At 43.1% G+C, this 22,814-nt stretch overlaps 1 protein-coding gene across 2 annotated transcripts; it reads left to right on the plus strand.

Moving 5' to 3' along the window:
- Positions 1–275: 275 nt before the first annotated feature.
- On the plus strand, positions 276–21,298 carry si:ch211-195o20.7 (uncharacterized). Of its 2 annotated transcripts, none has more exons than XM_021574619.3 (11): positions 276–718; positions 1,952–2,061; positions 2,961–3,761; positions 3,958–4,031; positions 11,561–12,123; positions 12,554–12,650; positions 12,847–12,913; positions 13,036–13,208; positions 16,952–17,068; positions 20,475–20,534; positions 20,649–21,298. In XM_021574619.3, exons 2-11 carry the CDS (start codon positions 2,022–2,024, stop codon positions 20,736–20,738), a joined length of 2,082 nt encoding a protein of 693 aa, XP_021430294.2. In that variant the 5' UTR covers positions 276–718; positions 1,952–2,021; the 3' UTR covers positions 20,739–21,298. The 2 variants fall into 2 exon arrangements, 1 of the variants encoding a protein (XP_021430294.2); XR_016489028.1 differs by having other exon boundaries at positions 296–718; positions 17,729–20,534.
- Positions 21,299–22,814: the final 1,516 nt, after the last annotated feature.

Consider the following 22,814-nt stretch of genomic DNA (forward strand, 5'->3'; position numbering starts at 1 on the left):
CAACATCGCAAGTTTTCCGGGAACGCTTGAGAAGCAGACCAGGACGGGGTTTTGGGTTTATTCCTTCGTTCTTCATTTTCTCGAAATCTAAAGGCGCAACCTCGATTCAAGCCAACGTCTTAAGTAGTTGAACATGTCAATTACTCCAGCCTCATGAAAGTGAATTAAGGACTTTATATTGAAGGAGTGCCTTTGATTTGACATCTTGTACATGCGCAGTTCGGAGCGTGACGACCATTAGACCCGATGACGTTTGTCTGCGCATGACATTTACTAGCTATCTTCATACTGTACTGTCTTTGGCTATAATTCCATCTGGTAGGTTGCAAACGCTGGTAGGACAGCCCAACTATGCTCCCTAGTGGTCAAGGCCCGAATTTAAAGGACATCAGAGAAGAATGGATCAAAGTTAGAGAAAGTTAGGCCTGTATAAAGTTGATAAAGATGCATTCAGTTCTGTTAGAAAATAATCACATTGCATATTGGGTGTTTTCATGAGAGAAACAGGAGTTTATATGTCTACTTCACCGAGAACAAGTGGAGTTGGTGCACTTGGCTACTTCGTCCCGACTCTTTCGTTGTGCTCAACCCCACCGCATTGACAAAGACGGATCCAATGCGCGGTAGGCTACAGAGGGAAGAAAGGACAACACACGAACTATATTTCCACGAGGAGGAAAATAAATCGATAAAAAAAAGAAATTATTCTACTTTAAAGGTTGTGTATAGTTACTTTTTTCGCAGAGTAAAAAGTTTGATGCATGCGTCACTGTTTGGAAAGAAAGAACATATCAGCCAACTTCTTTTGAAACTGGTTTTGTGTTTGTAGAACAACAATGTTTGCTTTTGTAATTCCTTGGATAAATAGGTATGTTTCTGAATAAATCTTTTTATGGGACGACTTGAGTTGCCCTCCTAGGCTACATTAATTAGGTAAAGGTGCGGTTCTGTAAGTCTAGGACTACATGCATGAAACTTCCTTCGGTTTATCAATCCAATTTAAAATCTTGATTAAAGGCCTTCGTGTTCATTTAAAATGTGAGAACAATGCAAACGCCCAAAGCCATTGAGGTTTGAGTGATTTCCATCATTAGTCGGCTACAAATTTGGTTTGAGTACTGCCAGTGCCTCGTGGATTGGCACTCTCCTTTGGACTGATGTTATGCACTCACGATTAGACAACCTAACACAGGATACCAGCACGGATTTTTATTGTTATTACTACTACTAATGTAAATAGACTTATGTCTAGTGTCTTCTGTAATTAAAATGTATGCAAATTTACATTGGATATGATATCGTTTGTTTTCTGTGCTAATGATAAGAAGTTGTGGGGTTCTATTCTGTCTCCTGGTATATCCCTCTCACTAAAATGTAGTTTATTTTGTTGTTGGCTTTGATTTACACCACAGGTACTACACCAAATTCAAATGAACATTCAAATGAACATGGTGTAGATTCTAGGGTGTGTAATGTTTAGTCTGGATGCACGATCTCTCTGTCTTACTGGGCATTCAATATGCTAGACTAGAGGGTCCGGTTCAAGTGATTGGTTTACATGTGAAACAAAGTAGCCCATTTCCATAGCACTTCTCTAATCATATCAAGTGATTAGAAAAGCACTATCACTGGCTTACCACACACCCTGCAGCCCCCACCAAAAAAATAAACCGCTACGTTTTCTCTCATGCCAAAATGTGTAGAATGGCATGATATTAGCTATGTAACTGCACATGTTCCTTTCTGCCCCATGGCCAAATGTGTAGAACTGCTGGAAGTTTATTTCCCCCCCAGACCTTGCGGGGCCCCTCAAATGTGTTACGCCACTGAGTGCTATGTGTATGATTAGAGAAGTGATGACCGATTTCATTGGTGCATAATTCCCTTGTGGAACATGACATAATTGTGCAGTGTCATATTGGAGATTAATCCTACTGATTGTTGTGTGCAGGTCTCCTCTGCAGCCTCTGCTCTGTCCTGACTGAGAGCCACTGGTGTGTTGCCCACTTTCTCACTGCATCATGGGTACCTTCTCCAGCAAGGACGGCCATGGACCCGCAGGTACCCTCTGCCCCCCTACAATACACACACACACCTCAACTAAATTAACCCGCCAACCCCCCTTGCTGTGCTGAAGAAGTCTTTTATTGACTTTTCTTACAGAGAACAAAGACAACATACCTTGAGACTCGCATTTATATTTAAGCTTTTAGTCGATGGTGGAAAGACCGAAAGGAGACGGGAGGGGGGATGGACAGAGACTGACATGAATAGAGAGAAGGAATGAGACAAGAAGAGGGGAAGAGACAGGAGATTGGGGAACAACAAAGTGTGTGTGTGTAAGCCAGAGGGTAGGAATCTTGGCTTGGCTGGGCTCATTCTCCTCGCATCCTCTTGTGATTCGTCAGGCTCTGCTGCTCCAGCTGTGATGAATCGGCAGAATTCCCCAGCTCTGCACAAGGGCAACGGCTTAATCATGGCAAGCCTAATGTTGGCAGTCACACTAGCACACTATGGCTTGGAATAGGTGCATAAAAGGCAGTGGTGGAAGTGGGGAGTTATGGCCCGTCACTCTGTATTTGATGTGGATTGATATTTACCTGATCATGATGCATCACTTTCAATAACTTGTTTAGTTGAACTCTATCAGTGGTAATATCAATTAAACCTAGAGAAGGTCAGTTCAAGCAAAGGACAGAGGAGGACGGGGTCAGTGGTGGCACAGAGCAGAGGAATGTGTCTCCAGATGAGCAATTGCCCATTCATCCTGAATGACAGCCTGGGTATTGTACGGGGTTAATGGTCTGGTTTAGTCATCCTAGCAGCTCTGCATGCCCAACCAGTGACCACTGTACTCAATCTCTCACACTCTCTTTGTCAGTCTGCCTGTCTCTCTGACCATCTGTACGTGTCCCTCACTCACCCTCACACTTGTGCGTCGTTGCTCTTATTCTCTCCAGGGCCCAGCTTGGATTTGTTCCAAACCCCTCCTACTTCTCCAGTGACCTCCACCCTGCCTGCTCTCACTCCGATCACACCCTCTACACCAGGCCAGCCAGCAGCCCCAGCACCAGTCACAGCCCTATCCCCAGCACCAGTCACAGCCCTATCCCCAGCACCAGTCACAGCCCTATCCCCAGCACCAGTCACAGCCCTATCCCCAGCACCAGTCACAGCCCTATCCCCAGCACCAGTCACAGCCCTATCCCCAGCACCAGTCACAGCCCTATCCCCAGCACCAGTCACAGCCCTATCCCCAATACCAGTCACATCCCTAGCACCAGTCACAGCCCTAGCCCCAACTCCAGCACCAGTCACAGCACCAGTTACTGCCCTAGCCCCAGCCCTAAGTGGGAAGAGACTCCTGCCCGTCAGCCCAGGCTACTCTGTGATTGGTCCTGGGTTTATCTCCCTGCAAGGAAGGACAGGAAGTAATGCAGCAGTGCCTGAAGGGGTGGTTGTGATGGGGTGTAATGGAGGCCCCACCAGGTCTAGTCCCAGGTTCCCTGTACCCCAGGGGAAGAGCTCATCGATGAGCCCCACCAAGACTCCTTCATCCCTGGGTAGCTCCCTGTCCTCGGCCAGCCCGATTAGCCTGGTCAACCCCTCGGGGCAGAGCGAGAAGGACAGTGGGCTGAGCCTGACCACGCTGGAGCACCATGGGTCTGCGGACAACCAGGGTGAGATTGAGAGGCTGGTGGAGGAGTGTAGGACAGCACTGGGTCTCAGTCCCAGTCAGTATGCAACACTAAACAGCGCAGGTAAGAGCAGCACATCATGTACATAAACATTACCACTCCCTCTTTATAGCAATGTCTAAAATAATCCCTCATTATGAAATGCATGATGTCATACCTCTGAATTATATGAATAACTACTACCAAATGCATCTTTCTGTCCTCCTCCCTCTCTCGCGCTTACTCTCTTTCTCCTTTTTCTCCCACCCCTCCCTCTCAGATGTGTTGAAGCATCTGCTAGTGGAGCGCCAGGAGTTGACCGCTGAGGTCCAGAGTCTGCGGGAGACCATGCAGGTGAGAAATACCAACAAGACATCCCAATAAACACTAAACTTACCTTAGGACAGAAGATGTCCTGTTTCCAAATCAGGAAACTGATTTTACATAATGTAACCCTTCAGCTTCAGTCTAGTTCCAGATCTGATTAGGCTTTAGCCAAGTCTTCTGACTATTGTTGTCATGCCATGCAGCACATTTGGCATAATAACAAAGGAACACTGTAGAGGACAGTTGGCTAAAGCACAAACAGATCTGGAGTGAGGCTCATCATGGCTACACATTTAGACAGTAGAACATGACAGAATATATTCCTATATTCCTATTAATCGAAGTACTGAAGCCCAGGTGTGTTTTACCTTCAGTTTTAATCAAATCAAATTGTATTAGTCACATGCTTACTTATGAGCCCTTAACCAACAATGCAGTTAAAAACAAATATGGAGAGGAATAAAAGTAACAAGTAATTAAAGAGCAGCAGTAAAATAACAATAGCGCGACTATATACAGGAGGGTATCGGTACAGAGTCGATGTGTGGGGGCACCGGTTAGTTGAGGTAATATGTACATGTAGGTCGAGTTATTAAAGTGACTATGCATAGATGATAACAACAGAGTAGCAGCGGTGTAAAAGGGGGGCTGGAGTCTTTGACAATTTTTAGGGCCTTCCTCTGACACCGCCTGGTATAGAGGTCCTGGATGGCAGGAAGCTTGGCCCCAGAGATGTACTGGGCCATTCGTTGTACCCTCTGTAGTGCCTTGTGGCTGATAAGTTGCCATACCAGGCAGTGATGCAACCAGTGCTCTCGATGGTGCAGCTGTAGAACCTTTTGAGGATCTGAGTACCCATGTTAAATCTTTTCAGTCTCCTGAGGGGGAATAACTGTCTTGGTGTGCTTGGACCATGTTAGTTTGTTGGTGATGTGGACACCAAGGAACTTGAAGCTCTCAACCTGCTCCGCTGCAGCCCTGTCGACGAGAATGGGGGTGTGGATATGTTTAGAAATGTAAACAGGAAATTACACCACCCTGAGGCAGAGGTCAGGGCTGGGTTTCACCGCTTGTAACATCTGAGTTCAGGAGATAACAACAAAAGACCCTGTCATCTCCACCCAGAAATGGATCAGAGCAAGGGCCTCTGGGAGACGTGGTCCTGCTAATAGGCCTCATCCTGTCCTAGACCCATCCTGAGAGGCCCAGGAGGAAATGCTCTGATATCATTTTGCACCCCCCCCCCCCCCCCCCCTGCCCAACGCAGGTTCCTGTGTTGAAAGGGCTAGATGGTGTGTAGAAAGACATGGTAAGGAAGATGGAAGTTTAAATTCTTTGAGCATTGCTCAGACAATCCAGAGGCTCCCAAGAGATTCCAATTCAGATTCCATTTTTTTCTGTTAATTTCCTGTCAAAAGCCCATTCCAAACCTTGACCCACCATAATTATTATTATTTCCAGGGGCTCACAGCTTCCCTTAATCTGCTACAGATTGTGAAGATGGAATACAAGCCCTACTCCCTCCATCCCTCTCTCTTTTCCTACCATCCTCTCTTTTTCTACTTCCTTCCATCCCTTTCTATAATTTCCTCTCCTTCCCTGAACTCTTCAACATATCTGTATGGGCCCAAGACAGACTGAGCTGGGGAAAGCCAAGAGAGACGGGCTCTAGTGAGAGAACCTCTACCCCTAAATATTACATTCAGTGTTTCTAACACTGTTGACTCAGTTGTGAAATGTAAGTGATAAAAGCTTTAATGTACTTTCAGAGAGCGACAGAGATGTGTGGAGGAGGGGGGCTGCATTCAGCTGTCGGAGACAAAACTTGTTTTGTTTGGTGGCGTTAGGGAAAAAGTCAGACTGTTAGAGGGAAAGAATGGAGAGAATGACTGACTATTGTTGGTGTGTGTGTGTGCGCTAGAGAGAGAATGGGGAGAGAGATCAGACACATTGAGAGTCTTGGCTGAGATGTGGGTGTCGGGCTGCAGTGTTTACCCTTTCCCTGGGCCTCTCTCTCTCTCTCTCTGTGCTTCTCTCTACCTCTGTCTCTCCACCTCTCTCTTCCTCTCTTTCCCTGGGCCTCGCTCTCTCTCCCTGTGCTTCTCTCTACCTCTCTCTCTATACCTCGCTTTCTCTACCTCTCCACTAGTGGTCAACCGATTATGATTTTTCAACGCCGATACCGATTAGTGGAGGACCAAATAAAGCCGATACCGATAAATCGGTCTATTTATATATATATATATAAAAATCGACATCTGTATCTGCGTTATCTGCGGTATCTGCTTATATATATATATATACATATATACACAAGCATTTCGCTACACTCGCATTAACATCTGCTAACCATGTGTATGTGACAAATAAAATTTGATTTGATTTGATATAAATATGACAATTACAACAATACTGAAGGACCAATGAACACTTTTATTTTAACTTAATATAATACAGAAATAAAATCTTTTTAGTCTCAAATATAATGAAACGTGCTCAATTTGGTTTAAATAATGCAAAAACAGTGTTGGAGAAAAGTAAAAGTGCAATATGTGCCATGTAAAAAAAAGCTAACGTTTCAGTTCCTTGCTCAGAACATATGAAAGCTGGAGGTTCAATATTCCCAGGAAAGAAATTATTTGGTTGCAGTTATTATAGGAATTATTACGCGTTGACTATTTCTCTCTATACCATTTGTATTTCATATACCTTTGACTATTGGATATTCTAATAGGCACTTTAGTATTGCCAGCCTAATCTCAGGAGTTGATGAGGTTGAAGTCATAAACAGCACTGTGATCAAGCATTGCTGAGAGCTGCTGGCAAACGCAGTAAAGTTTGAATGAATGCTTACGAGCCTGCTGCTGCCTATCACCGCTCAGACTGCTATATCAAATCATAGGCTTAATTCTAATATAATAAACACAGAAGTACGAGCCTTAAGTCATTAATATGGTCAAATCCGGAAACTGTAATTTCGAAACAAAACGTTTATTCTTTCAGTGAAATACGGACCGTTCCATATTTTATCGGATGGGTGGCAACCCTAAATCTAAATATTGCTGTTACATTGCACAAACTTCAATGTTATGTCATAATTATGTAAAATTCTGACAAATTAGTTCGCAAGGAGCCAGGCTGCCCAAACTGTTGCATATATCCTGACTCTGCATGCAATGAACGCAAGAGAATTGACACAATTTCCCTAGTTAATATTGCCTGCTAACACTAAATATGCAGGTTTAAAAAAAAAAAAAAAACTTCTCTGTATTGATTTTGTTTATGGTTAGGTACATTCGTGCAACAATTGTGCTTTTTATGCAAATGTGCCTTTGTTAAATCATCACCCGTTTGGCGAAGTAGGCTGTGATTCGATGATAAATTAACAGTTAAACTAGTGATATCATCAACTATGTGTAGTTAACTAGTGATTATGTTAAGATTGATTGTTTTTTTATAAGATAAGTTTAATGCTAGCGAGCAACTTACCGTGGCTCCTTGCTGCACTCGAGTAACATGTGGTCAGCCTGCCATGCAGTCTCCTTGTGGAGTGCAATGTAATCGGCCATAATCGGTGTCCAAAAATGACGATTACTGATTGTTATGAAAACTTGAAATCAGCCCTAATTAATCGGCCATGCCGATTAATCGGTCGAACTCTACTCTCTACCGCTCTCTTTCCCTGGGCCTCGCTCTCTTTCCCTGGGTCTCGCTCTCTCTCCCTGTGCATCTCTCTACCCCTATCTCTCTCTTTCTACCTCTCTCTCTTTCCCTGTACCTCTCTCTCAATTCAAATTAAATTTAAGGGCTTTATTGGCATGGGAAACATATGTTAACATTGCCAAAGCAAGTGAAGTAGATGATATACAAAAGTGAAATAAACAATAAAAATGAGCAATAAAAATTACTCTCAGAAGTTCCAAAAGAATAAATACATTACAAATGTCATATTATGTATATATACAGTGTTGTAACGATGTACAAAAGGGACAATAAATAAGCATAAATATGGGTTGACCTTTTTTTGTGGCAACAGGTCACAATCTTGCTGCTGTGATGGCACACTGTGGTATTCCACCCAGTAGATATGGAGTTTATCAAAATTGGGTTTGTTGTCTAATTGTGGATCTGTGTAATCTGAGGGAAATATGTCTCTCTAATATGGTCATACATCTCTCTCTGTGTCTCTCGCTCTGTGCCTCTCTCTCTCTCTGTGCTTTTCTCTCTCTCTCTTTCTCTCTGTGCCTCTCTCTCTCTCTCTGTGCAGCAGGTAGCTTAGCGGTTAGGAGCATTGGTCCAGTAACCGAGCAAAGGCACTTAACCTCAATTTCTCCTTTTAAGTCACTCTGGATAAGAGCGTCTACTAAATGACTAAACTGTAAATGTACCTCACTCTCTCTCTCCTGTGCCTCTCTCTCTGGACATCTGAGGGTTCACCGCTCCTCTCTCACCAACCCTCCCTCCTTCAGCACAGAAACTACAACAATTACTTCACAACTGTTGCTTTTGTCTCTTATCCCCCCCATGCTAGCCTCCCTGTCTCCCCCCATTCATTGTGCCTGTCCGTGTGGTTGGTTGGTGGGTGGGCTGATCCCAAGGATTTAATAGCTCTCAGGTCTGCTCTGGGATCATTTCCAGGTGGACAGTGCTGCAGATTTCCTGGAATGAGCTATTTGGTTTTGGCTCCAAAAACTCAAGAGGCTGGGGTTGAACATGTTTACATGCCAAATGAAGGTTGTGTGTCAAATTTGCAATGTGTAAAAAATGGTGGAGGCTGGGGAGAAGGTAGATACTGTGTGTGTGTGTGTGTGTGTGTGTATATATGGGAGAGGTATAAGAAGTATGTATTTTCTCTAGGTGAGTGTATCCACAGGCCTTGTAAGTAGAGGGACTGAACCAGTCTCTTAATGAGTATCAGAGTGTATGGGAACTGGTTGTTCAACACACCCCAGTGAATGTGGAAAGCTGCAGAGCCACGGTAGAGTGAGGATGTTTCCCCAAGTACGCGTTAGGGAGTCTGGGTGTGGACGTAAACTGAGGCGTGGGGACAGATGGATGGTTCTTTCTCTCTCTATCTCTCACACGCACAAACGCACACACACCAACCGAGAAACACACATCTGGAATTAGCTCAACACTCCCAGAGAGACTGTTCATGAATCAGTGTATGAGAGTCAGCATCTGTGCCTGTGGTGGGTCACTATGTCAGTACCTCAGGGATGTATATATAGAGAAAGAGAGAGTGTGTGTGTGTCTGAGGGAAAATCAACAGTGTTATCTTTGAGTTAAGGAGTGTCCCATCCTGTTTCCCTTCTAAGACATACCCTATTTGGACACTGATAGTTAGCTGTACAGACAGGATTCAGAACATAGGCTACTAAAGAATGTGGGGGTTTAGACTAATGGTTTCCCACGTTGTCCTTTTTCTCCCATCTGGCGTTATGAGTTGCATCATGTGTACTAATAAAAAGTGGTTTGTCTCTGCTGCCATAACAAGGCAGTTTAAACTCTGTGTGAGGCTGCGTGTTTGTGGATTTGAATCAAAGAATGTGGGAATGGGTTGTTCAGTGTTTGTGTGGTTTTACATGCTGTAAAGTTTGTTCGAGAGAGGGGTGAACTTCACTTTATGGCTGTGTTCGAAGGGAAAAGACAAAGAAGGAAGGTGTGTGTTATCGAGAGTGGGTGGAAGATAATATGTTCTGTGTGTGTGTGTCTCCAGTGACTGCATAATTGGCCCCAGCTGTGGTCTTGAGTCGCTGGTCAGATGAGGAAATGAGTTGGCTCCAGTTTCTGTCTCTTCTCCTCCTCTACGTCTCTATCCATTCTTCATTTAATTACCAAACGACCCAACTCCTCCACACTCCCACGTTACTCTGCGGGTCACATTGCAATGTTCACGAACCTAGTCCATCTGTATGTTACCTGACTGCTTTGGAGCTTGTTAGTCCTCTATTTCCATCATTATAGGGATGTCTGCTCTCAAAAGCTTTTCTCAATATGAGAGCTTGGGACTAGAAGATTCTATGTGCAAAAAGATGATTCTGAGATAATTGGCTTTGCATGTCCAAGTCCTCATTGGAATGGTTTCAGCAATTTTTACATTGTATTATTTAACTAAATTAATTGGGGGTGTTTTGAGTACTATATAGGTAGAGAATAAGGCTACAGTATGTCAATAACTCAATTTGGACACAGGAGATGTGAAGAAAACATGGTTGATGTTTGTTGGTACTTTACCTTGGTGCAGTTCTATCATTGTAGATGAGGTTAGGGGAGGAGCCCACTTTACAATATTGAGATGCACCGTCTGGTTTTGATTTGAGGACTTGGTGTTGGTATCACCCTTCTCATGAGGTAATAGCTTGATGCGGGGGTAATTCAAGATGGCACCGATAGACACAGTCACCCTGTTCCTAGCTTCTAGCCAACTATAAGCATTTCAATACACCCGCGATAACATATGCTAAATATGTGTACGCGACCAATAAAATGTTATTTTTTATTTTATTTGACCTTTATTTAACTAGGCAAGTCAGTTAAGAACAAATTCTTATTTGACGTTTATTGGAATGAGTCTTGTCCTGGAGGCAGAATTAAGTGATCCTCGCTAGATTGGCCAGATGCAAAATCAACATTGTCTATATTGTACATTTTCATGAGAACTTAAATGGGCTTTTTGATCTTAAATTATGGTTAGGGTTAGCATTGTGGGTAAAGTTAGGGTTAGCATTGTGGTTAAAGTTAGGGTTAGGTTTAAAATCAGATGGTATGACTTTGTGGTTGTGCCAGCTAGTGACCACTCTGCAGAACTGCCTCCAGAACAAGATTCATAATGAAAACCGCTAACCTGCTGTTTCCTTTGAAATTTAGCAATAATGCTCTGCTTTCCTTTCCCTGTTTGAACTTGATACATTTCTAAGGAAACATATACAATAATCTCAGTGCATCAAAAACCCTTGGGAGTAAGAGCTGTTAACACTACATTCCAGGTTAGTGGATCTGATCTGAGCACCTGAATGGGGCCAGGGCTATTTAAATCAAAATACAATTTTATTGGTACGTACACATTTAGCAGATCTTATTGCGGTGTAGCAAAGTTGCTTAGGAGCTAGAAGCAGAGCTTCCACGTCTGTCGACGCCACCATGTCACAACCCCTTGGCACAGGGTCCCGATGTGGCTCATTTGATTCCCTAGTGCCACTCCTCTAAACTTGCAAAAGCTTGCCTCTCATTCTGTCCAATATTTGAGTCAGATTATGAATGCCAAATGGTTATTTGATCACTAAATAGCTCATAGTCTCTAGAGGCCCAGTGCTGTGTATAATGTGATGCTGGCAGACAAATTAATATGGAAATTATGTCATATGAAATCAAAGATTAAAGACTTTCACTCTGGGTGTGAATATAGAAATAAACTTTAAGACCAGAATTAGTTAACTCCAGGCCTTGAGCTGCAGACTATACATATGTTTGTTCCAGCCCAGCACTAACACACATGATTCAACCGTTGGATTGTTCTTCATAGTAGCTAACTGTTAGTGTCTTCCTTCCTGCAGACGGAGCGAGTGGAGTGGAACCAGTTCCAGTCTGACCTGCAGGTGGCGGTAGCAGTGGCCGACCGACTGAGGGCCGAGGCCGAGGAGGAGCTGAACACGCTCAGAGCGGCTCAGATGGATACAGAGCGGGAGCTGGAGGCTGCCCAGCAGAGACAGAAAGAGACTGATGGGCAGCTGGTCAGCCTGAGAGGAGATCTGAGGGAGAGCAGGCAGAAACTGGTCCACCTCACCCAGAACCAGGGACCAGGACAGGCCCAGGCTCAAGCCAAGACCCAGGGCATGGAGAGGGCTACTGGGGAGACCAGCACACTGGAGACCCAGGAGGGGACACACCGGGGAAGGGAGAGGGGGATCAGCAGGTTTGGCCGAGGAAGAGGAGATGACAAGATGGAGAAGATGAGTCAGGAAGAAGGGAATAAGAATATAAGTGTGAAAGAGGCTCGAACGGACATTAAGGGTGTGGCCAACAGGTACTTGAGGAACGTGACCAATGAGGAGAGGAGTGGAGAGGAAGGGTGTAGCATGAGGGAGACACAGAGGATAGTCACACAGGAGAGGGCAAGGTGAGTACCATGACGTCTTCCTGTTTGTATGATTTCAACTATACATGAACTTATGCTCAGCCTCCTGCTTGTAATGAAGGTTAATGTCCATGATTTATATATCTGGCTATCCTAACAAAACGCAATCCAGACCGATTTTTGGACTGCTGTAATGGAACAGAGATTAACAGGCAGGGCACTTGAGGACATGGATTTGTAAAAACCATGTTAAAACTGTGATCCACTACTACGCTTTCAGTTAGATTATTCAAAAATAATCATTGTTTTCGGTTTTGATATATTTTTTAAACATGAACTGAGAATAATGTGTATCAATAACAGTTGGCTTTGCTCTCATGTCTGACCCCTGACAACAAATCTTCTCTGTTCAGTGTGGCTGTGTGAGTTCAGTTCATCTAATAAAAGCAAAGCACATTTCTTGATTTCACAGAAGCCTTTCCAGACTACCCGCATCTTCAGACTCCCCTGCTGTAATGAATGGAACATCCCAGTCCAATACTGCCACAATAGCTGGATCTACAAACAAGGTGAGACCACTTAAAAGTTGGGGTCTAACTGCTTGTCTGTGTGTCATACCTCTGGAAATATTTAACGATATTACTATTCCAACCGGTGGCATCATTGCGTTAGTCAGTGTGTTTTCTACTAGAATTTAGAATTTGAAAGGAATGTATGCTATGTTATTGCGTAGGAATATATATACTGTATGGTGTGTCCTTTCAGAGCCAAAGTCAAACCAGAGGAAGAAAAGGGCTAGAATGGCAAGACAGCTGGTTCAGCACTCACACAGGTGTGTTTCTGTGTGTGTTCCACAATCACCCATGTGTCAGTACGCTCACCATTCCATGTTGCTCTTATGTCTAGTAACGGAAATGAGCTAAATCCCTTTCTATTGACATATGTGTGTTCCAGGGAAACGGGAGGAGGCATTGAACCAGTACAACTCTGCCCTGGCAGAGCTGCCCCCAAACACGACCTCTAAGACCAGGTCTCAGGATGGCTTTAATCTACTGCTACGCCGCCATGGAGGCTCCAAGAGGAACTCTCTTCTGCGCTGGTGTCAGAGCCGCACTCAGGGCTACAAGGTACTGTAACGTATGCGTGTGTTCCGGTTGGGCGATTTATTATCATAGCGTCGTCGAAAGACGACGATTGGTGATGACATCGTGATGTGACCCAAAACGTAGTCTCGCAGGGATTCACACATGACATTCCGAGTAATTTGTTGTTTCCTATTTGCTATAGTTCATTTCTATACATATGTTCTATAGGAGCTACGAGAGGACTGAAGGCCAGACAGAGCGGAGAATTCCCCAAAAGCAGCACAAAATGTCCAGTCAGAAAATATAGTTTCTCTCTCTGTCAGATGCATGGGCATCAGGCTATAGTAGCCTAAACCTATACATTTTTTTTTAATAACAGACATTCCTTAACTATCTTATGTCAAGCTGTTTAAAAAAATAACTTAGCCTGTCGAATGAAGAGAGAAAGGAATATAGGCAATGAATATGACAGAAGGCTACGCTTCATCTTTTTATGCATGGCTTTCTCCCGATCAAACAAAGAATGAAACAGCGTTCCATCTCAAAGTTATTTGAACAGTTTAAAAACTTAATGTAGCCAGTAGTGCTGAGCGATTAGTGCCTTTTGAGGTCAGTTTGGTTTCGGTTCGATTATAAGACAAATATCACGATTTCGGCTTTCAGCGATTTTATTTTTCTTGAAATTGTATCAGTATTATTATTTTTTTGTATATAAACTCCGCAAAAAAAGAAACGTCCTCTCACTGTCAACTGCATTTATTTTCAGCAAACTTAACATGTGTAAATATTTGTATGAACATAACAAGATTCAACAACTGAGACTAAAACTGAACAAGTTCCACAGACATGTGACTAACAGAAATGGAATAATGTGTCCCTTAACAAAGGTGGAGTTAAAATCAAAAGTAACAGTCAGTATCTGGTGTGGCCACCAGCTGCATTAAGTACTGCAGTGCATCGCCTCCTCATGGACTGCACCAGATTTGCCAGTTCTTGCTGATAGATGTTACCCCACTCTTCCACCAAGGCACCTGCAAGTTCCCGGACATTTCTAGGGGGGTAATGGCTCTAGCCCTCACCCTCCGATCCAACAGGTTCCAGACGTGCTCAATGGGATTGAGATCCGGGCTCTTCGCTGGCCATGGCAGAACACTGACATTCCTGTCTTGCAGGAAATCATGCACAGAACGAGCAGTATGGCTGGTGGCATTGTCATGCTGGAGGGTCCTGTCAGGATGAGCCTGCAGAAAGGGTTCCACATGAGGGAGGAGGATGTCTTCCCTGTAACGCACAGCATTGAGATTGCCTGCAATGAAAACAAGCTCAGTCCGATGATGCTGTGACACTACGCCCCAGACCATGACGGACCCTCCACCTCCAAATCGATCCCACTCCAGAGTACAGGTCTCGGTGTAATGCTCATTGCTTCGACGATAAACGCGAATCCGACCATCACCGACTCGTCAGTGAAGAGCACTTTTTGCCAGTCCTGTCTGGTCCAGCGACGGTGGGTTTGTGGCCATAGGCGACGTTGTTGCCAGTGATGTCTGGTGAGGACATGCCTTTACAACAGGCCTACAAGCCCTCAGTCCAGCCTCTCTCAGCCTATTGTTGAAGTCTGAGCACTGATGGAGGGATTGTAAGTTCCTGGTGTAACTCAGGCAGTTGTTGTTGCCATCCTGTACCTGTCCTGCAGGTGTGATGTTCGGATGTACCAATCCTGTGCAGGTGTTGTTACATGTGGTCTGCCACTGTGAGGACGATCAGCTGTCCGTCCTGTCTCCCTGTAGGTGTCTTAGGCGTCTCACAGTATGGTCATTGCAATTTATTGCCCTGGCCACATCTGCAGTCCTCATGCCTTCTTGCAGCATGCCTAAGGCACATGCACACAGATGAGCAGGGACCCTGGGCATCTTTCTTTTGGTGTTTTTCAGAGTCAGTAGAAAGGCCTCATTAGTGTCCTAAGTTTTCATAACTGTGACCTTAATTGCCTACCGTCTGTATGCTGTTAGTATCTTAATGACCGTTCCACAGGTGCATGTTCATTAATTGTTTGTGGTTCATTGAACAAGCATGGGAAACAGTGTTTAAACCCTTTACAATGAGGATCTGTGAAGTTAATTCATAAAAATCCAAATATCTTTGAAAGACGGTCCTGTAAAAGGGACGTTTCTTTTTTTGCTAGTGTTAAATATATATATTTTTTACATTAAATGCACTATGCATTTTGTGGGTTGAGTGCTGTAACAAAGACTAAAACCATGTATATTGTGACTGCCCATTACTTCTGATTACTTATTAACCATTTATTCACAGTACTTTAATCAAACATTTTAGTTGTTGTGGATTTTACATTTGTTTTTTTTTATGACATTATCCGGCCCAATTGGACCAGCATCGTCCGGGTTTGGCGGGTGTAGGCCGTCATAGTTAAGAACACATTCTTATTTAACTAGGCAAGTCTGTAAATAAAGGTTCAATATTTTTTTTAAATAATAATTCCATTCCAAGTCATCTCATATCTATAGAGCTGCCGGCTATGCTACTTCTTCAATGTAAATAAGGCATACTTTTATGACTGCTGAATACCAGCTATCAATCCCTTAGTTCATGTATTTTCAGGTAGAGATACCTCACAAAGAAACTGCGCTCTGTGTCCCCTCCTGATTGCACAGATCTGACATTGTAATTGATTATCAAGTTTTCTACGCTAAACTGTGTAGAACATTACCCTGTTGGAAACTACAACTCCCTACTCCATCGCACAGTTTGGGCAGATCTGATTTATCTGTAGAGAAACCGCAGCAAAATGTGCCATTGAGCTCACAGAAAGAAAACAATTATGAAATGGAATTCAAGTAATTGAAACAACGTCAGTCAATTAGTTGTTTAAAAAACATTTTGGTTAATCGCTCAGCACTAGTAACCAGAGGACTAATAATGAGAGAGAACAAACAATATCAATAGCCTAAACAAAAATCTAATGACAAGTTTAAGAATCAGAAATGATTCGTGTAGCCTGGGAAAATCCCTCTGTGAGACGGTAAACCAAATGACCAATAACCTATCCTCCTACTAGGCTGATCATAAAAACTTTAAGAAAAATGTAAGTTAAGAACAGTAGCTTATTTCCTAAATATTCTAGTCTTAAGGTGTTGTTCAAAAAGAACAAGAAAAGTCTATAGCCTAAGTCTATATTATGATGCAAATAAAGCAAGAATTATCCAGTACTGTGGACTGCTTCTATCCAGCACTTGATATAGTCCTGTAACTCACTACTGTAAGACAGCTGTTCCTCATCACAGTCACTGCATCATCATGTGCGCGCCACAGACGCGCGCACGCATACACACGCGCGCACACACACACACACACACACAAACTTTTTCTGCTCCTCCACCAGAAAGGAATCATAGAAAATATTTGCCATTGTCTGCACTTGGCCTCTGCCCAGGCTTTCAACAACATTATCTTTCGACATGATTTGTCCAGTTTGATTCGATTTCGTGCTACAGCCCAATAGTCATTTTACCAGATTTGTATTATTTATTTATTTTAGTAGGGGCGAAAGCATCGCTCATCACAATGTTTTATGGGTACATAATCACGATATGACAAAGGTTGACATCACCCATCCCTAGTGTGTGTGTGTTGAACAGGGTCAGGAGAAAGAATGCTTTGGGACTCTGATGTAAAGAGAATGTTGTCCAGATGTAATCACTCAGCACTCATTATGGTGGTGTCTTTACCCTTTCTCTGCCTCCGCTCACTTTCTCTATTGACAGAATATTGACATCACTAACTTCAGCAGTAGCTGGGCGGATGGTCTTGCCTTCTGTGCTGTGTACCACACCTACCTCCCTTCACACATCCCCTACTGCACCCTTAGCCCTGACAACAAGGTGGGTAATACTAGGGCTGTGGCGGTTATGACATTTTGTCAAATGTTGATTTTCATCCAAATCTGCCGGTCTCACGGTAATTTACCGGTAATTAACATAAACACGTTTAGCATCTCCAGGCTTCCACGCATAGCCTACAAGCTACTGATGCGGACTTTTGGAACATGTACATCCATTTAATGTCGCCTAGACCATCACAATAAATCCATTATTAATTTTAGACAGGTCTAAAGAAACATGATATGAAGAAAATGGAGTCTATTTCAAAAGAACACAATAGCATATTCTGAGTTGTCCTTATGCTAGTCTCTGACCTTGCTATGTCATATGGCTGTGGGCAACACTAGTTCATATAGCAGACTTGCTTAGAATTTTGTGGCATTATTTTATAGTATGAAGAATATAATTGAACATAGCTGGGAATAAAACATTTAAAAAGTATATTATCCTCAAACGATTTCCAGATGTGTGCACATGCGGCTATTTTGTGTTGAGTCGTTTACAAGGTAACAGGTCCTCTATATGCTTAATTTAGAGTTAATTATGTAACTTTAGTTGTGATACAAATGTTAGGCTATATGTTTAGTACATTCTGAGACTGCATGATGCACCGGTTTGTGTCAAGAACTGCAACGCTTCTGGGTTTGTCACGCTCAACAGTTTTCCGTGTCTATCAAGAATGATCCACCACCCAAAGGACATCCAGCCAACTTGACAACTGTGGGAAGCATTGGAGTCAAAATGGGCCAGCATCCCTGTGGAACGCTGTCGACACCTTGTTGAGTCCATTCCCCAAAGGCTGATCTGAGGGCAAAATGGGGGGGTGCAACTTTTATATTAGTGTACACTGAGTATACCAAACATTAGGAGCATCTTCCAAATATTGAGTGCAATATGTATGCCAGGTAGGCTACCCCTGTTGTAAAGGGGATTAATGTGCTTCATTTCAATAAATATAGCAGTACGAGAAAGCTGGGATCCTCTTTTAAATAGTGTTCAGTCAAAACTCTTTCACACGCGATTGCTCAATGACTGGGCTTATAAGAACACATTTCACTAGGCTCCGTAGGCTATGTGCTCTGATCGCGTTCCAGGGGTCCTAGGCCTATAGACCACGTTTGGAGTTATTTGGCCACTTTAGTTGTGATACAAACCTTATCTAAATATATAAGCCTATGAGCTAGGCTACACGATGCGTGCAACTATGATTTGATATAGTCAAAAAGGTAATAGCTGTTTCTTGTCTGCACACGCTGGGCATCATTCAGAAGTGATAATATTGTCACCATCACGCTATTCTCAATTTCATATTTTCTTTCGTTTTGAAATTAAATTAGTTTTCATATAGACTGGACCATTATCATGCACCTGTCGAACAGGAGCAGGGGGAAAAATACATGGCATCCTTATGCACTTACAGTGGGGCAAAAAAGTATTTAGTCAGCCACCAATTGTGCAAGTTCTCCCACTTAAAAAGATGAGAGGCCTGTAATTTTCATCATAGGTACACTTCAACTATGACAGACAAAATGAGAGAAAAAAATCCAGAAAATCACATTGTAGGATTTTTAATGAATTTATTTACAAATTATGGTGGAAAATAAGTATTTGGTCAATAACAAAAGTTTATCTCAATACTTTGTTATATGCCCTTTGTTGGCAATGACAGAGGTCAAACGTTTTCTGTAAGTCTTCACAAGGTTTTCACACACTGTTGCTGTTTTTTTGGCCCATTCCTCCATGCAGATCTCCTCTAGAGCAGTGATGTTTTGGGGCTGTTGCTGGGCAACACGGACTTTCAACTCCCTCCAAAGATTTTCTATCAGGTTGAGATCTGGAGACTGGCTAGGCCTCTCCAGGACCTTGAAATGCTTCTTATAAAGCCACTCCTTCGTTGCCCGGGCGGTGTGTTTGGGATCATTGTCATGCTGAAAGACCCAGCCACGTTTCATCTTCAATGCCCTTGCTGATGGAAGGAGGTTTTCACTCAAAATCTCACAATACATGGCCCCATTCTTTCCTTTACACGGATCAGTCGTCCTGGTCCCTTTGCAGAAAAACAGCCCCAAAGCATGATGTTTCCACCCCCATGCTTCACAGTAGGTATGGTGTTCTTTGGATGCAACTCAGCATTCTTTGTCCTCCAAACACGACGAGTTGAGTTTTTACCAGAAAGTTATATTTTGGTTTCTGACCATATGACATTCTCCCAATCTTTTTCTGTATCATCCAAATGCTCTCTAGCAAACTTCAGACGGGCCTGGACATGTACTGGCTTAAGCAGGGGGACACGTCTGGCACTGCAGGATTTGAGTCCCTGGCGGCGTAGTGCGTTACTGATGGTAGGCTTTGTTACTTTGGTCCCAGCTCTCTGCAGGTCATTCACTAGGTCCCCCTGTGTGGTTCTGGGATTTTTGCTCACCGTTCTTTTGATCATTTTGACCCCATGGGGTGAGATCTTGCGTGGAGCCCCAGATCGAGGGAGATTATCAGTGGTCTTGTATGTCTTCGATTTCCTAATAATTGCTCCCACAGTTGATTTCTTCAAACCAAACTGCTTACCAGTCTTCCCAGCCTGGTGCAGGTCTATAATTTTGTTTCTGGTGTCCTTTGACAGCTTTTTGGTCTTGGTCATAGTGGAGTTTGGAGTGTGACTGTTTGAGGTTGTGGACAGGTGTCTTTTATACTGATAACAAGTTCAAACAGGTGCCATTAATGCAGGTAACGAGTGGAGGACAGAGGAGCCTCTTAAAGAAGAAGTTACAGGTCTGTGAGAGCCAGAAATCTTGCTTGTTTGTAGGTGACCAAATACTTATTTTCCACCATAATTTGCAAATAAATTAATAAAAAATCCTACAATGTGATTTTCTGGATTTTTTTTCTTCTAATTTTGTCTGTCATAGTTGAAGTGTACCTATGATGAAAATTACAGGCCTCTCTCATCTTTTTAAGTTGGAGAACTTGCACAATTGGTGGTTGACTAAATACTTTTTTGCCCCACTGTGAATAGCGAATGGAGGATGCTTTTCCTGTGGTTAATTTTCATGCCAGCTAGGTAGACTACTCCTGTTGTAATGCAAAGCAATGTGCATTCAAATAAAGTTGAGAAATAAATATAGGAGGCTTAGCCTATAGAAAGCTGATGGGATACAATTTTTAATAGAGCCCATCAACTGTTTCCTCACGCAATTGCATAGCTTATAGAAATGTGGCGCAACATGAGCTCATGGGCTCTCATGGAGAAGCTTAGTTGCTGTGACTAAACGATCACATGGAATTTGACTAGTCATGACTCGTGAATGCCGGTGTGGCGGTACTACGGTCACCGGAACAGTCCTAGGTAATGCATTGCACACTCACTCAGTGATTTGCCTCTCAGACATGGTGCTGCTTCTTTTATCCATAGAGCGAGAACCTCAGCCTGGCATTTAAGACGGGAGAGAATGTTGGAATCACAACATCACTGGTGAGTCTGTTAATCAGAACTTGTGTTATTTAAAGACTGTCAAGTTTGTTGTATGCTTGTATGAAAAAACTCAACAGTGAACGCTGCAGTATTGAAGTCATCTGTGTTTTACAGACCATGGAGGAGATGCTGAGGGCCGGAGGACCAGACTGGCAAAGAGTTCTGGGATATGTGGAGTGCATGTATCGTCACTTTGAGATGTAACGCCCAGGACACTGTGCTTGAGGGAAACCTCGGCGGGAGGTACAGTTCACTGCTATTGGTGGAAGGATGGGGAGTGGGAGTCACTCCTCTACTAGCTGATATGGTCATTGACAGCCATGTAGAGAAAGTTAGGCTTTGTTGGCACAACAGAGCCCCCTTCTGGTCAAGAGTGCAGGTGCAGGTTGCTGTAAATGTCTACACTGGGACCCCATCAGAAGGTTACACAAAGTAACTGATCTTATCATACCAAACCTTTGCTTGACTCCTAAACTTTTTCTCAGCAGTGCAATCTAAAGCTGCTGATCTGTGTCCAGTGCCTTTAGTACCACAGTCTTCCATTTAAAACATGTTCATGTTTTCTGTCCGTTTTAGCACTCTGTAAATATGCACTTTTAATAAGCACTTTGATGATTGTAATTTAAAGGAGGAAGGGGGAAAGGGAGTGTATGGATGCAGTCTCCCTGTCTAGCAATCCATTGATTCTTATATGTAACTAAAATGTGAACGCTGACTATGTTGCCAAAGATGCAGAATAAATAAAATGGGCAATATAAAGCTAACGATGTGTGTTTGTTCTGTACAGTGCTGTCCAGCAAGGAGACTGAAGTGCTTTATTACAGTGACATGACTTGGGAAATCAAATGGGAGGCCTTGGTTAGTATGGTCTTTGTCTCCATCTACTGGGGTCTTCGAAGTTGACACGTAATAGCCATTGTAGTGATTAGTACTGTGATCAAAACAAATGTAATAATTGAAAGGTTTTCAAAGATTATTACAGAAGAACCATAATCACACAGAGGCAGACACACACACGCAATGACCGGCTAAGAAAATATCCCACCCAGTTGCTGCCCTCTTGTCACCTGTATTAATCTGTTCGCAAGTGGTAATGGAAGGATCACATCCATTTATTACATACAGTTAAAGTCGGAAGTTTACATACACTTACACGGAACCCAAACCGGCTGCGCGCATGCGCTATCGTGCATACATTTATTTTGCCCTCCCCCCACACCAAACGCGATCATGACACGCAGGTTAAAATATCAAAACAAACTCTGAACCAATGACATTAATTTTGGGACAGGTCGAAAAGCATTAAACATGTATGGCAATTTAGCTAGTTAGCTTGCACTTGCTAGCTAACGTTAATTTGTCCTATTTAGCTAACTTGCTGTTGCTAGCTAATTTGTCCTGGGATATAAACATTTTGTTATTTTACCTGAAATGCACAAGGACCTCTACTCCGACAGTTAATCCACATACAAAACGGCCAACCGAATTGTTTCTAGTCATCTCTCCTCCTTCCAGGCTTTTTCATCGTTTAACTTATATGGTGATCGCATCTAAACTTTCATTGTATTACCACGACTACCGGCAAAACAGTTAGTCTTTCAATCACCCACATGGGTATAACCAATGAGGAGATGGCACGTGGGTATCTGCTTCTATAAACCAATGAGGAGATGGGAGAGGCAGGACTTGCAGTGCGATCTGCATCAGAAATAGCAATGAGTTCTATTTTAGCCCGTGGCAACGCAGACGCTCGTTGGCGTGTGCGAGCAGTGTGAGTGCAATAATTGAATAACATGGATTTCTACGTTTATTTTGCGACGCAAAAAAACGAGCTTTAAAGACTCCAACCTAACATGCTGACCAGACCGGACACGTCACGTGTCCGGTCTGGTCAGCATGTTAGGTTGGAGTCTTTAAAACTTGTTTTTCAACCACTCCACAAATTTCTTGTTAACAAACTATTGTTTTGGCAAGTCGGATAGAAAATCTACTTTGTGCATGACAGTAATTTTTCAACAATTGTTTACAGACGGATTATATCACAATTCCAGTGGGTCAGAAATGTATATACACTAAGTTGACTGTGCCGTTAAACAGATTGGAAAATTCCAGAAAATGATGTCATTGCTTCAGAAGCTTCTGATAGGCTAATTGACATAATTTGAGTCAATTGGAGGTGTAGCTGTGGATGTATTTCATGGCCAACCTTCAAACTCAGTGCCTCTTTGCTTCTTGAAATGTTAAAATCAAAAGAAATTGTAGACCTCCAGAAGTATGATT

This window comes from Oncorhynchus mykiss, chromosome 19 (assembly GCF_057628025.1).
Source record: "Oncorhynchus mykiss isolate SJ-2025 chromosome 19, ASM5762802v1, whole genome shotgun sequence".
In the NCBI taxonomy this organism is placed as follows: domain Eukaryota; kingdom Metazoa; phylum Chordata; class Actinopteri; order Salmoniformes; family Salmonidae; genus Oncorhynchus; species Oncorhynchus mykiss.

What these genes read in the sequence shown, in the direction of transcription:
- si:ch211-195o20.7 (XM_021574619.3), top strand. Translation starts at nt 2,022, where the DNA reads ATGGGTACCTTCTCCAGCAAGGACGGCCATGGACCCGCAG. An exon ending in GTCACACAGGAGAGGGCAAG is followed by an intron (nt 12,124 to 12,553) that starts GTGAGTACCATG and finishes TTGATTTCACAG; the next exon opens with AAGCCTTTCCAGACTACCCG. An exon ending in CTGGTTCAGCACTCACACAG is followed by an intron (nt 12,914 to 13,035) that starts GTGTGTTTCTGT and finishes TGTGTGTTCCAG; the next exon opens with GGAAACGGGAGGAGGCATTG.